This window comes from Vicia villosa, unplaced genomic scaffold (genome assembly GCF_029867415.1).
Source record: "Vicia villosa cultivar HV-30 ecotype Madison, WI unplaced genomic scaffold, Vvil1.0 ctg.000108F_1_1, whole genome shotgun sequence".
In the NCBI taxonomy this organism is placed as follows: domain Eukaryota; kingdom Viridiplantae; phylum Streptophyta; class Magnoliopsida; order Fabales; family Fabaceae; genus Vicia; species Vicia villosa.
The window spans coordinates 174,785-191,228 of record NW_026705019.1 but is presented as its reverse complement, the minus strand read 5'-3'; the positions used below and the strand labels follow the sequence as shown (position 1 = coordinate 191,228).

Genomic DNA, 16,444 nt, shown 5'->3' with positions numbered 1-16,444 from the left:
GATGAATGATGATTTGATTGTATTTGAATGATGCTAATATATATAAACATGATTTGATGATGATGGTGATGGTTTGAATATGAGACGATGTTGTTCATCGGATCGATGATGGTATAAGTGTGTTATATATATGTTTGCTTTCATTCATAATCATTTGTTGAGGGCTGTATCCAGATGATTGTTGTGGATCAGTGAAGGGCATCATTCCCATTGTATGGAATTTATGCTGGAAGGGCCTTATCTTGATGAAGTTGGATCAGTCGGTGGGTTATTCCCATTGATTATGTTGGTACCACATGCATAGTGTCAGTTCATTCATATGCATGATTTTCATAACATGATTGAATGTGTTTTAATGTTATGGTTTGATGATGTGTTGTTTGTGTGATGGTGAAATGTCTGAATATAATACAATTGGGTGAATAATATACCTATGATGTGTTATTGTTTATGATGCAATAATATTTGTTAATTGTGAATGAGACTCACCCTTACATGTTGTCATTTTCAGATTGAGGATAGCGACTTTCGACTTGGTGAGGATTAGCTCATAAGTCAGTGTGTTTAGTATAACATCAGGTGTCATGCTCTGATATTGTAACACTGGGGAACGCGAGTTTTTGAGTTTATAAGTTTATGACTCTATTTGCTTTTGTATTGAGTTATTTTGTGGAAATAGTATCAAAGATGCTGTGCTTATCTGTGTGATTAATTTTACGCTGTGTTAACATGAGATGTTATGAATTATGATGAATTTTCCTTAGTGAATGCATGACAATGACGTATGATGTTTTGTTTTTAAATTGAATTGTGGCACCCTTATTTCATGTTACTCTGAATTATTTATTTAATTTTCGTTGGGTTTAGAAGGGTGTTACAATAGTGGTATCAGAGCATAGTCAGTCGGTGTGACCAGAGTCTTAGTCTCAGTCTTCCTTGTGTATGCGACTAGTGCGAGTTAACCTTGTCGATACTTTTTTCTGACGAAATTGTTTGTGATTTAAGCAGAACAATGGCTGGAAGAGGTGGAAGAAACCATGATGCGATTGCTAAGGCTTTAGGGATGATTGCTGGCGTGCTTGGAGGGGATCCCAATGGAGCTGGTATTGGTACTAACAAGCAGTTGGGAGATTTTCAGAGGGACAATCCTCCGTTGTTCAAAGGCACTCACAACCCTGAAGGTGCTCAGAAGTGGCTGAAGGAAATCGAGAGAATTTTTCAGAGTGATTGATTATGCTGAGAACTTGAATGTGAGGTATGGTACTCACATGTTATCAGAGTAAGATGACGACTGGTAGATTGCTACCAAGACAGAGCTGGAGACCGATGGAATAGAAACCACTTAGGCTGTGTTCAAGAAGGAATTTCCGAGTAAATACTTTCCTGAGGATGTTCGGGGGAGGAAGGAGATTGGGTTTATGGAGCTGAAGCAAGGCAATATGACAGTTCCAGAGTACGCTGCCAAGTTTGTAGAATTGGCAAAGTATTACACTTATTTCAACAATGATGAGGCCAGTGAATTTTCGAGATGCATCAAATTTGAGAATGGTCTTCGTGATGAAATAAGGCAAGGTATCAGATATCAGAGAATTCGACGGTTTGCTGATTTGGTTGATTGTAGAAGAATATTCGAGGAAGATAATATCAAGATGAAGTCATCTCACTCTCGCGACTTGGTTGATAGGAAAGGTAAGAAGCATATGGATAGAGGTAAGCCATGTGGAAGATGTAAAGCCGTTGATTGGAAGAAGCCTAGTGGGGGAGACTCCATTGCTTTTGTCAGATGCTACAACTGTGGCGAGGTTGGACACCGTAAGAATGAATGCAAGCTTGTTTAAAAGAAATGCTTCAAGTGTGATAAAGTGGGTCATATTGCTGCTGGCTGTAAGAAGAAGGTTGTAACTTTTTATAACTATGGTGAAGAAGGTCACATTAGCCCATAGTGTACTAAGCCAAAGAAGAACCAATCTGGAGGAAAGGTTTTTGCTTTGAATGGGTCAGAAACCACTCCTGAAGATCGATTAATTAAAGGTACGTGTTTCATTCATGGCACGCCTTTAGTTGCAATTATAGATACTAGAGCGACTCACTCTTTTATTTCTTTGGATTGTGATAAGAGATTGAATTTAGAAATACTTGACATAAATGGAAGTATGGCTATTGACACTCCTGCATCGGGTTCAGTAACTACTTCGTCTGCTTTCTTGAATTGTCCAGTCGATACTTTTGGTAGGGAATTCAGAATGGGGTTAGTGTGTCTTCCGTTGAAACAACTTGATGTAATCCTGGGAATGAACTGGTTGGAATTCAACCGTGTTCATATCAACTATTTTTCGAAGACGGTGTTATTTCCTGAGGCTATTAGTGCTGACGATCTGGCTACAACTTCTAGACAAGTGAATGAAGCCATTGAAGACGGTGCAACAATGTTCATGTTGATTGCATTGACGAGCTTGAAGGCGAAGGTAGTGAGTAGTGAACTACCAGTGGTATGTGACTTTTCGGAAGTTTTCCTAGAGGATGTGAACGAGTTACCGCCAGAAAGAGAGATAGAGTTTGCTATTGAATTAATTTCGGGAAGTATTCTTGTGTCGATGGCACTGTATCGTATGTCACCATCTGAGTTGGCTGAACTGAAGAAACAATTGGAAGAATTGCTTGAAAAGAAATTCATTTGTCCGAGTGTTTTTCCGTGGGGTGCGCCTGTGTTGTCGGTAAAGAAGAAAGAGGGTTCTATGAGACTGTGTTTAGATTACCAATAATTAAACAAGGTTACTATCAAGAATCAGTATCCATTGTCGAGGATTAATGATTTGATGGATCAGCTAGTTGGAGCATGTGTATTTAGTAAGATTAATCTAAGGTCTGGGTATCACCAAATTTGGGTGAAAGAGAACGATATTCAGAAGATTGCATTTAGAACGAGGTATGGTCATTACCAGTATTCGATAATGCCGTTTGGAGTTACTAATGCACCTGGTGTTTTTATGGAATATATGAACAGGATCTTCCATCCTTATCTTGATAAATTCGTGGTGGTATTTATAGACGATATTCTGATATATTCTAAGGACGAGGAAGAGCATGTGGAACATCTCAGAATTGTGTTAGAGTTGTTAAAAGAGAAGAAACTTTTCGCCAAATTGTCAAAGTGTGAATTTTGGTTGGATGAAGTTAGTTTCCTTGGGCACATGATTTCTAAGAATGGTAATGTTGTTGATCCTACGAGGATAGAAGCGATATCTCAGTGGGAGTCTCCGAATTCAGTATCAGAAATTCGCAGTTTTCTTGGTCTTGCAGGTTACTATAGAAAGTTCATTGAAGGCTTTTCAAAGTTAGCATTGCCGTTAACTAAATTGACAAGAAAGGGTCAAGCGTTTATTTGGGATTCGAAATGTGAGGAAGGATTCCAAGAATTGAAGAAGAGGTTGACTAGTGCTCCTATTTTGATTTTTCCGAATCCGACAAAATCGTTTGTGGTATATTATGATGCGTCACTGATGGGTTTAGGTGGTTTATTGATGCAAAATCAGCAAGTAGTCGCTTATGCGTCTAGACAACTCAAAGTGCATGAAAGGAATTATCCGACTCATGATTTAGAGTTGGCAGCAGTGGTTTTTGTTTTGAAGTTGTGGCGACATTATTTGTATGGTTCCAGATTCGAAGTGTTTAGTGATCATAAGACTCTGAATTATCTTTTTGATCAGAAGGAGCTTAATATGAGGCAGAGGAGGTGCCTAGAATTCCTTACAGATTATGATTTTGGTTTGAATTACCATCTTGGTAAAGCAAACGTGGTTGTTGATGCATCGAGTAGGAAGTCCTTACATATGTCGATGCTAATGGTGAAAGAATTGGATTTAATTGAACAATTTAGAGATTTGAGTTTGATATGTGAAGGTACTCCTAATAGTGTTAGATTGGGTATGCTAAAGCTGACTAGTGGTATTCTTGAAGAGATTAGAGAAGGTCAGAAAGTTGATGTTGAGTTGGTCGATAAGTTAACTCTGATTAACCAAGGTAAATGCAGTAAATTCAGAATCGACGAGAATGGTATAATGAGGTTTGGTGATCGGGTTTGTGTTCCTGATGTTGCTAAGCTTCAAAAGAATATTTTGGAAGAAGGACACCGTAGCGGATTGAGCATTCATCATGGTGCTACTAAGATGTACCATAATTTGAAAAAGTTGTTTTGGTGGCCTGGAATGAAGAAGGAAATTGCAGAGTTTGTTTATTCTTGTTTGACATGTTAGAATTCAAAAATTGAGCATCAGAAGCCATCTGGATTTATGCAACCGATGTTTATTCCTAAATGGAAGTGGGATAGCATATCAATGGATTTTGTTTCTGGTTTGCCGAGAACTGTTAAGAATTGTGAGGCTATCTGGGTTTTTATGGACAGGTTGACGAAATCTGCTCACTTCATACCGGTAAGAAGGGATTATTCGATGGAGAAGTTGGCTCAATTGTATATTGAAAAGATAGTTATCTGCATGGTATTCCTTTGAGTATCGTGTCTGACAGAGATCAGAGATTTATGTCTAAGTTCTGGTAAGGTTTGCAGAAGGTTTTGGGTACTAAGCTGAGATTGAGCTCTGCTTGTCATCCGCAGACTGATGGACAGACTGAGAGGACGATCCAATCGTTAGAACATTTGTTGCGTGCTTGTGTGTTAGAAAAAGGAGGTGCTTGGGATAGTTATCTGCCTTTGATTGAGTTTACCTACAACAATAGTTATCATTCGAGTATTGGCATGGCTCCGTTCGAGGCTTTGTATGGTAGGATATGTAGAACGTCGTTGTGTTGGTACGAATCTGGTGAGAGTGTTGTAATCGGACCAGAAATTGTGCAACAGACTGCGGAAAAGATTAAGATGATTTAGGAGAAAATGAAAGCTTCTCAGAGTCGTCAGAAGAGTTATCACGACAAGAGGAGGAAGACACTTGAGTTTCAAGAGGGGATCTTGTGTTTATGAGAGTTACTCCTATGACGGGTATTGGTCGAGCTTTGAAGTCAAAGAAGTTGACACCATGTTTTATTGGTCTGTTTCAGACTTCGGAAAGAGTAGGAGAAGTGGCCTACCTGTCATACCCCAAAATTTGCCCTCCTCTTTTCATCTCCAATAACTCAAGGCTCAGGGGTTCTTCTCAAGCAACTCTCTCCTAACCGAGGGTCTCAAAACTAGGGTTTGCAGGTTATCAAAGGAATTTGAGTGTCTAAAGTCTCAAATGGATCCCAAGGTGTCTCACATGTATCAAGGCACCTCCAGGTCAAAATTCAAGCTTATATTCCAAGGATTGCTCATTCAATGGCTCAGATGATCAATGATCGACTATGTTGACCTAAAAGTCAACTATAATCAAAATACAGTCAAACTTCAAGATTTTTGGTCAACATCAAGTATGTGAGGTTATATCCATCATTTGATCAAAGGTTGATCATGATCCATCAGTAGAAACTCAGAAATGAACAAATGCAAAAGGTTCAAATTAGGGTTTCTTTAGGAGAAAGTCAACGCAACTTTGACTGACCATAACTTTCACATGGAGCATCAGAAATTTCCCAACCAAAGCCTATCTTGAAGGAAATTTGATTCTCTACAACTTTGTCTCTCACAAGCCAAGGCTATAAATGCTTCATTCAAGAGATATGGCGCAATACATTATAGGTCCCCCAGAAAAGTCAACAAAAACACCTTTTGGGTCAAAGCTCATAACTTGAGCATGGAAGCTTCAATGAAGATGAAACCAAAAGGAGTGTTTAGAAGACACTTTGAGCTTTCTAAAAATCCCAAGAACATCTCAAGATGATAAAAATTGAGCAAGATACAAGTTGCGGAAGTTGAATAATTTTGAAGAGGTGCATGAAGAGAAATGCTTGTCAAAATCAATTTTCTTCCAAATGGGCCCAAGTTATTTTGTTCTAAACTTATTCATCAGCCCATCTATGGTCTCTACACTCAATAGCACGCCCCTTGCTATTTGATTTTATTTATTTTGGAATTATTTCCATTTAAATACAAATTAAATTAAATAAAAATATGGAAACAAGGAACAATTGTATATGGGCTTTGCTTTCACTTGTCTTGAGGTCCAAGATAGCCCATATAACATGTCAATTTCGTGCACAAGCTTCAAGGGCAAGAAAATAGCAAGTTTTGGAAAGATTGCATGTTGATTTTTCAATCAAATATTTCCATCAATGCAAGATATTATTGACACAAAACCTAACCCTAAATACTCCATATATTCTAAAATATTAGTAGGGGAAAGGGGGACAAAAAGAACCGGCCATGGATAGAAGAGTTCACGTTGTAAACATCAAGAATTGAGAGTACAAGCAACCTCTCATAGCAGCGAATCTCAAGCAATTCTAGTGATGGAATCATCTCCCTGAAGGTGTAAAGGAACGTTCCCAATCATCAACAGGCCCAAAACGCACCCTGTCATCGCGTCCGAAGGTATTTCGTTTTTTGGCAAAAATTAGCAATCTCAAACCTTCGATTCATTCAGTATTAATCGTATTCATTCGTTCCTATATGCATCTAAGGTCATTTAGAGTCAATTGGACGTGCTTGTTTGAAGCTTTAACGCAGGTTTAGCGCTTTGCCATTGTTAGGGCAAAGCTTCCTTTAATTTTCGTTTACATAGTGGCAGCCGATTTCTTGGAGTAGAATAGGTGGCGACTCTAAATGTTTAATTTTAGGGCAGGTTGCTACAGCTGGCGACTCTGCTAGGGACAACTTAATAGTGAATACTGTGCTCCTATAGGTTTTGGCAGGGTTTAGGTTTGGCGCATTTTAGGGTTTGGCAAACTTGCCATTTTTAGGGTTTGGGGAAGGTTCATCTTTATACTAAATATTTTATTTATTTGTTTTGCTTTTTGTCATTGGTTTTTTTATTGAATGTTTTATTTAAAATGTTTGATTATATATTATATGCATTGCTGGTTTTTTTTATGTTGTGTTAAACCCTAAGTGTGGGAGTTAACTTTGAGATCAGGGGGGAATCGAATCGCCTACGAGTCTCATTGATAACTCCACTCGGAGTGGGTTGAATATTCGGAAATATCCAAAACGAGGCTTGACTTTGTTGAGGGCAGGACTGGATAGTCAGCTGATCTCTCCGAGAACCTACCCCAAAAATTCGAACCTCATTGGATAAAATGAGTTGTTCTAAAATCCGAAGAGACAAAAAGTCTCGGAGGCTACGAACGACCCCATGAGACCTTCTAGAACCCCCCATGGAAAGGGTAGGCTCCCTAAAGCCGCTACGTCGAACCTATCAACCTAGGACTTTTGGGCTTATGTACTTATTATATGTTTGCAATCTATATGCTTCGAGTACCTATGTGTTTCAATTTTGCAGGTATCCCTACGTATTCCCTAGCCTATAGGGATCCTATTCTTAAAATCGTGTCCTTCGTACGAAGGACACCTTCGTTAGCATACGTCGATTGGCCTCTCGATGGCCATGAGTTCGAGTGACTGTCCTGAACGGTCACTCTATGCTTGCTCCTACGCACTCCCTAGCCCGTAGGGATTTTCCTTTTACACCTTCGTATTTTTACAACCACGTGTCCTTCCCACGAAGGACGTCTTCATTAACGCGTGTCGATTGGACTCTCGATGGCCATGAGATATAGTGACTGTCTTGAACGGTCACCTCGTACTTACTCCCGCACACCCTCTAACTTGTAGGATTTGGATTTCCATCTATACATCCTTCATTCCCTAGCATGTAGGGATTTCTTTTCATCCGATATCGTCCTTAGATAGGTTGCGTTCCGCATAGGGAACCTTCCCACGAGGGACAACTTCATTGGTACACGTCTATCGGCCTCTCGATGGCCATGAGACTTGGCGACTGTCTTGAACGGTCACCAGCCGCTACCTTCTGCATACTCCCTAATCTAAGGGATTTCCATTGGCGTGTCATAACATTTATCCTACGAAGATTCCACGAGGGTCCAATGTCGCCTCTAAGGTTATCCCTAGGATCACATGTCACCCGTCTGCATTGCATGCAAGGAGTTATAATACAAGGAGTCTTGTGCATACGCATGCATTTGCATTTTCATGCATCCATACATTTACATTGACATTTACATTTGCATTCATATCTTCGCCCGCACCCACACTTACCGTGCTAGCCGATTTCCCGAGACTCGTGGAGAAAAATTAAAGAGGAGAAAGAAGGAGGATAAACAATTAAGAATGATCTTAAGGAAAAGAGGACGCCTTTCACCATGCCAGCCACATGCCCACTCCTTGTCGTAACAGGATTGTGAATGCAACAAAGGTTATTATCGAGCAAGGATTAGTTCAACAAAGAAGTTCCCTCATAGATACACTCAAGGGGTATCTAGTCATAAGGGGGTTCATCTACGAACATAGCAAACTTACAAGGACGCTCTACGATAACCCGGGGGCAAGGATTAATCCAACTAGGGCAATACCCTGAACAAAAATGCGTGACTACAATGGAGGGAATACGACATATGTTAACTCCATACCAAGGGGCAAAAAGGCCGTAGGTTTTTCTATCAATCTACAAACTTTGAAGGCTGCAAATGGTGTGGTGCTATCCTTAAAAAAAAAAAGGGGAAAAAGAAGTTCAGTCAAAGGAAACTCATGAAGTTCCGATACAACGAAAAACCCACAGCTTACAATTATTTCCGACAGGTTTGACGTGCCCAAGGAGAATTCGAGATTACCCTTCACTTCTACAAGTCAACGAACTAAGGAGTAAAACAAAGTCGACGGATTCACAAAGGAGATTGCCCTTAGGATTAATAGGTTTATCTTTCAAGTTGTATTTCCTACGATCACAAAATGCTATTTGATGTAAAACGTTGTACCTTTCGAATAGTAATTCAATAAAATAATCATGCATGTTTCGAAATCAATTCTTTTGCTCCGCTCTTGCATTACTACGACTTTCCATTTCAAATTATCTTTCAAATTATCACTCCCAATCACTAACAAACTTGAGGGAGAATGACGAATACAAATAACTAAGTCCAGCTAAATATATGCTTTCAAGGTAAAACCGAACCGACGATGTACAGGCATTGTTTCAAATACCTAAACAGTGGAGGTATAAGGATGTTAATCCCTCGTCACCCCCTCGAGCCAGGAGTTGGAGTTTGTTTCTACTTTTCAAAAAAACCCTTGATTTCAACCAGGGGCAGGGTAGATTTCAATTAACTAAATGATATATTTTGGTTGTCAAAAGAATCAGTCAATCTAAGCAAAGGATTCAAGCATATCTTCTTCCTCGCATTCATCAAAAGAAACGAGGAAGCAATGGAGATAATGTTCACAACATCTTCTTCCTCAATATATCATTCAAGATCGAGGACGTATCAAAGACGAAGTTTGCAAATCAAAATCAACATGGCAGTCACAACATTCAAATATCCAAGGATCAATATTTCCAGAGGATCATTCAAAAAAAAAGGAGGAAAAACGCCCGCTAAGTCAAAAGGGAAAATTTCAGGAAAGAAAACAAAAATGATTTATGCAAAAATTAGGGCATCCCGATGGATCGAACCCAAAGGAGTTGGTTCATGCAAAAATAAGGGATAAAAACAAAGGCGAAATACAAAGGATAATCTTGTGACTGCTAAACCATCAAAGCTTCACATCAATGCTTGGATCTTCACAACATTTCTTTAGTGCTTGGATCTCTACTAAGGCTTCTGCTCAACATCAAAACTGAAACGATTCTTTTGCAGACAAAGCACATTCATTGAATTAGGCGAATTTTAGGATATGGAGAACATCAAGGAGAAAGGGGTGGGATAAATAAATTTTTAGCCTTACATCCATTGTTTCTTAAAACATAAACCAGGCCAAGTTACAACATTCAAAAGTCCTAATTGAGGCAAGGTCAACTATGAAAGCATATTAAGCAGGATTTGTTATACTGACTCCTAAAGTTTGTTAAAACTATTTCTAAACCACTGCGCTTCTTCAAGCATTCATTTCTAAATCATCCCGTCCTAATTCATAACGGACTTCGATTACAAAACTTGCATTCGCATTGCATTGAAGTTACTTCTCAAAGGGTACAACACCATCTATGGATATACACTTAGCAAAAGGCGATCATTGCTGGTAAAGACTCTTGAATGGGGAAACCACGTCCAGAGGGTTTTCCTAAACAGGGGCATACAACCAAACATCCTATTAACTAGGGGCACTCTGTAGCGGGGAAAATCTGATATCAAAGCCATAGGATGACTCGAATCAATATTTCAGTGAAAGTCGCCACCGCGCTTTATTGTTTCCAAAGGAAAAGGGAAAAGAACGAAAAAACCCAAAGTTTGTTTTTTAAAACAAAAAGAAGAGATCTTAGGTACGGGTGTTGCTTATACGAGGGGAAGGTTTTAAGCACCCCTCATATCTGTGGTACTCCACAGGGACCTTTTTGAAAATCTGTGTCGTGTGTGTGCTAAAAAAGGGTTTATTTTATTTTTAAAATAAGCTCGGCAAAGCGTTAAGCCTTGGGCCTACATACCTCCTTGGTGCAATGGAGAAGTCAGAGCTAATGTAGTTCCACTTAAAGGGAAAACATTTTTTAAAAAAAACGAATAAACACTTTATCGTCGCCGGAGAGAAATACTCAGCCATTGATCTTGAGCATGAGAACAAACGAGTTCTTTGCATCGCAAATGAAAGAAGGGCTCCAACTCGGATAAAATCGACGAGTATGCCACTAGCTCTCTCACGCGGAAAAGATCTCATTATATCAATCAATTTCAAAATCGTGGGGTATAACCACTCGTTTCGACAATTAACGGTGTCTAAACTTTTGAAAGAAAATGCCAACAAGGGCAAAAGATATTTTAAGAAAGAGGTTTTGAAAAGGTTGCAAACATAAGAAGGTTTTTGAAAAAGGGAGAAGATTTTGAAAATTTAAGAAGGGGAGGAGATGAAGAGGCTATCCTATTGCGTAAAATAAAAGCTAAGGAAAGAAACGGTCTAACCGAAGAAGAAGCCAACACTTGACATTATGAGTCCAGGTAGATTTCCCATCCTTTGGAATTATCGATACCAACACATTAACACTTGGGGATCCAGATGAACTTATTATTTTAGCACCACTTTGCATTAAGCACATTAAGATTCTGACGAAAATCGGGCAGAGTAACGACTGTTTTCGGGTAAAATCCTTATCTCAATGCCTTGGAATTAACCATCAAGGGCTTTCAAGGAAATACCTGCACATACAAACAGACAACAATCCAATGCCAGACAGAATAACAGCAGAGTAATAACAGAATAAGAGTCCAGAGGCACTAGGTCCATAAGTCCGAATCTCCAAAATGCTAGGGATAGTAACCAATAGTCCAAAGAGAGCCTTATGTGTTTTTTAGATTTTGGTTGTTTATTAGTGTTTTAGCATAAAAATAAAGTATGGTCCAAGTGGACAAAAGGAAAATAGCGGAAGCATAAACATATGTCCAAGTGGACAAAGAGAAAATAGCGGAATTATAAACGTCCAAATGGACAAAGAGAACATGGCGGAATGTAAATATGATGAAATGATAAAATAAAGCGATAAAGCGAGAAATATAAAGAGCGGTATAATAAATGGCGGAAATTAAAGTTAGTTGTAAGATGTTAAAGATAACCATCTTGAAACTTGTCAAGTATGTTATCAAAGTTAGTAATGAAGATCAATGGTGAGTGAATGATGTACTCAGATTTAAGGTCAATGGAAACTTATCAGAAGCTTGATAAAATCATAGCGACTACACGATAAATTTTCATAAGTCATAAATCAACCGCATACAATTCTCTTCCATATTTGATCTTTTATCGAGTCGGGACAAATGTAGGAGAACTCTCCATGTATCAAGATCATCAATAAAAAGAAATAAGAAGGAGAAGAAGAAATGATCTAGCCTTTATCAAGAATCCATAGAATTCTCAAGATATCAAGACTTTCATCGATCAAGAGAAAATAAGATGAAAAAAAAGATAAGAATGAAAACAAATTGATCTAGTCTTTATCAAGAATCCATAGAATTCTCAAGATATTAAGACTTTCATCGATCAAAAGGAAATAAGATGAAAAGATAAGAATGAAAACAAATTGATCTAGTCTTCATCAAGAATCCATAGAATCCTCAAGATGTCAAGACTTTCATCGATCAAAAGAAAGATAAGATGAAAATAAGAATGAAAACACAAAAGATAATCAACTCACACTATCATTAATATCATTCATCCATTTTGGTGGATTAGGTCATTTCAAACCTATCAACACCCTAGATCCAATGATATTAATGAAGTGTAGGAAGAAGGAAGCCAAAACAAGCACAAAAAAGGCAAAAAACCACATTCTGCCTGCTGGAAATCGATTTCATGCAGGGGGAAATCGATTTCCATAGTGCAGTTTTCAAAAAAAACAAGTTACGTTCAGCAGGAAATCGATTTCAGCCTTAAGGAAATCGATTTCCTCAGTGTAAATTTCAGCAAAAACAGCATTTAAAGGCATGAAACTTGATTTGAACAAATATACAAACACCTTATGATCACACATCAACTAGAGCACGAATTTTCCATCAAATCACCAACAAATATCATCAATATAGCATCAAAGATGCATTGAACACAAGCAATAAAGATCTACATCATGGATCTAGCAAATTACCACTTCTTGAACAAAGATTTTGGAGTAGCTTCAAGAGCAAGCACAAGGTGTGTAGATCCTTCAAATTTGGAGATGATCAAACAAAGAAAAGAGTGAAATGTAGGAGGCTTAGTTCAAAATTAGCAAGATTCAATGTGAATCTCACTAATCTTATGAAAATGAACTTTGAGTGAGGGTTTTGGAAAGGGTGAGAAATGAATTTGCAAGCAATTTTTTGGCTCTCCAAGCTTGAGAAATGAGAGAGTAGTGGGCTCTATTTATAGGATGAGAGCAAGAGTAGTGGTAGTTTGGTCTTTTTGCATTTGGTAATTAGCTTGTGTTTAATTGGTGATTAAAGTGGCAATTAAATGGTAAAAAGTGGTAAAATGGGGTTTAAGTGGGTTTAATGAAGAGAATTATTTTGATGAGGTGGAAAATTGGTACAATGATCAAATAAAAAGGTGCCAAAATGATGTCAAGCTTCCTTCCTTATATTTTTTTTGAATTTCGCCTTAAGGAAATCGATTTCCCCAGGAGTAAAATCGATTTCACTCTGTTCCAGAAGAGAATTTGGCGCAAAATACACTAGGGAAATCGATTTACCCAGGAGGGAAATCGATTTCATGCTGTCCAGAATGTGATTTTGTTGAAGATTGCTGCAGGGAAATCGATTTACCCAGTAGGGAAATCGATTTCATCAGTCAAAAATTTGAAAAATGCCTTGTTTATTGCATGTCTTGGCTTGGTACCTACAAAACAAAAGCCTACAAAGAAACAAAGCAATGTTTTTGGTATTTGGGTTAGTATAATATGCATACGAGATAAACAATCAATGGTGCTTGATGGTCCCTCTTATTGATGAGGTGAGTGCAACACCATAAACAAAACTTCCAAGTGAAGCTCTTGATTAGTGATTGGGATATGAATGATATAGGATCTTAGGGTCAAAAATTGGGGTATGACACACTCTTCCTAAAGTTCAATCGACTTGGGGCACGTCTCGGGGCAATAATAATCAGGGGCATGTCAAACATGGGAATTCAAATTCAAAGGATAGAACACTATGGATAGCCCTCCATATCCTGGAGATCAAGGGCGTACCTTTCAATCTAAACGTCGAAGCATACGACAAGGTTATTTCTCGGGGCACTTCCCTCATAACTTGGAGATCATAGGCATCTTTTCCCACTAAGCATTGGGGTATTGGATATCAAATCCATAAAGAAAACCTTAAAAGGGTTAAAGGCGTGGCTAAAGGCGTGGAATATTTCAAAAAGTCAAACTGGGGCAAGGCGCACAACAAAATAAAAAGGTGTTCCCACACTTTACAGATCTTTCTCCTAACTACGATCTTCAAAAACAGGTATCGGGGAATCGCGCTAGCATCACACCCCACCTTATCAAACAAACCTGCAACTCCAGCGAGCTATATACGCTTTGGTTATCAACAACCTATCATTGGAGCATCATGCAAATACATATAAATCATGCATTACATACATTGGTTGATACATTACACCACACCTTTTTAGGTAGTCTTCTGTAAGACATTCTATTTCTAAGAACCTTTCTAGGTAGTCTGCTCTAAAACAATCATCGCCATTTCCAAAAAAACCTTTTCAGGTAGTCTTCTTCAAGACATTCCTTTTTCTAAGTTCCTTTTCAAGTAGTCTTCTTCAAGACATTCCTTTTCTAAGTTCCTTTTCAGGTAGTCTTCTTCAAGATATTTCTTTCTCTAAGTACCTTTTCAGGTAGTCTTCTTCAAGACATTTCTTTTTCTAAGTACCTTTTCAGGTAGTCTTCTTTAAGACAAATCCTACGATCCTTTCTAGGAACCTCTTTAGGTAGCCTTCTTTAAGACAAATTCTCATCCTTTTCAGGAACCTCTTCAGGTAGTCTTCTTTAAGACATTCTAAGAACCTTTCTAGGAAGTCTTTTCTAAGACATTCATTGTCCTTTCTAAGAACCTCTTTAGGTAGTCTTTTCTAAGACATTCATCATCCTTTCCAGGAATCTCTTCAGCAGTCTTATTTAAGACGAATTGTCATCCTTTCTAGGAATCTTCTCAGGTGGTCTTCTTTAAGACAAATTTCATCCTTTTCAAGAACCTCTTCAGGTAGTCTTCTTTAAGACATTTCAGGAATCTCTTCAGGTAGTCTTCTTTAAGACATTCTACGAACCTTCCTAAGTAGTCTTTTCTAAGACATCCGCTATCCCTTGCTAAGAACCTTTTTAGGTAGTCCTTCTTAAAGACATCTTTCAGCCTTTTCAGGTAGTCGTCTTTAAAGACATTCTTCATTCCTTGCTAAGAACTTTTTTAGGTGATCTTCTTTAAGACAAATTTCTATCCTAAGAACCTTTTCAGGTAGTCTTATTTAAGACGAATTTTCGTATCCATTCCAGAAACCTTTTCAGGTAGTCTTATAGAAGACATTATTTCATTCAACACATTACTTTGTTCCACTCATCAACCAAACATACACATGAACATAAGCATAGCCGCGGTGTAGGTGAAAATATGGAGTAAACAAGTTCAACGGGTTCAATAAGGAGATAAAACCTTGGGATTGACATCAGCATCAACATACATACATATGCATTAGCATATGCATATCATCTAGTGCATTCAAATACTGCAAAAGCCCAGTCTCCAACCCTCGTGTTGTGATTGGTATATTTTCCGACCCACGTATCGTGAGGTTTCCAACCCTCGTGTTATGATAGGTGTATTTTCCGACCCTCGAGTCATGAATATTTGGCATGCTACTTTCCCCGACCCTCGAGTCGTGAGTCTCCAAACAGGTGAATCTTTCTTATGCAGGTACGCTTGTCAGAACAATGGCAGGCAATTCCTTTGAAACAGGTAAGTTTGCTAGAACTATAGCGAATGATCTCTTCTTATGCAGGTACGCTTGTCAGAACAATGGCATGCAATTCCTTTGAAACAGGTAAGTTTGCTAGAACTATAGCAAATGATCTCTTCTTATGCAGGTACGCTTGTCAGAACCATGGAAGGTAATTCCTAATGGTGCAGGTGAACTCGTCCGAACCAGGGCAAGTGATCCTAATGGTGCAGGTGTAGTTGTCCGAACCAGGGCAAATAATCCTAATGGTGCAGGTAAGCTTGTCCGAACAAGGGCAAGTGACTGCTAATGGTGCAGGCGAGCTTGTCAGAACTATGACAAGTAATCCCTAATGGTGTAGGAGAAATTTGTCCGAACCAGGGCGAATAATCTAAATGGTGTAGGTGAAATTTGTCCGAACCAGAGCAAATGATCCAAATGGTGCAGGTAAGCTTGTCAGAACTAAGACAAGTAATCCTACTGGTGCAGGTGAACTTGCTAGAGCTATAGCAAGTGATCCTTTTCGGGGTTCACAAACTACGGAAACTTGCTAGAACTATAGTAAGTGGGGGTTCACAAACTGCGAGTCGTCGCTATTGATAGTTACGTTTACCGATCACGTCAGTCCCTCGGCAGTGATCAAAGGGGTTTCACAAAGGGTTTTATAACAAGATTTTCAAAAAAAGTTTCTCAATTGGGTTTATCACGTTAGTCCCTCGGCAGTGATCTTTTCCAAAACGTCATCAACAACAATCAAAGGTGTCATCTTTCTTTTCAGAGTTACTAACATAATTTAATTAACAATCATGCATCATTCAACTAACATACTTCATTCATACATATTGCATATACATACACCGCTCTCATTTATTTTGAGAAGCTCACTGCATCATGCATCGCATGCATCATAAACATTGCATAAGGTCAAGGTTGCCTTTTTAGGCCACGTTACGATCT

At 38.6% G+C, this 16,444-nt stretch overlaps 1 protein-coding gene across 1 annotated transcript; it reads left to right on the top strand.

Moving 5' to 3' along the window:
* The first annotated feature begins 1,012 nt into the window (after positions 1 to 1,012).
* On the top strand, positions 1,013 to 2,762 carry LOC131624205 (uncharacterized). Its single transcript, XM_058895167.1, has 3 exons — positions 1,013 to 1,152; positions 1,622 to 1,802; positions 2,340 to 2,762. Exons 1-3 carry the CDS (start codon positions 1,013 to 1,015, stop codon positions 2,760 to 2,762), a joined length of 744 nt encoding a protein of 247 aa, XP_058751150.1.
* The last annotated feature ends 13,682 nt before the right edge of the window (positions 2,763 to 16,444 follow it).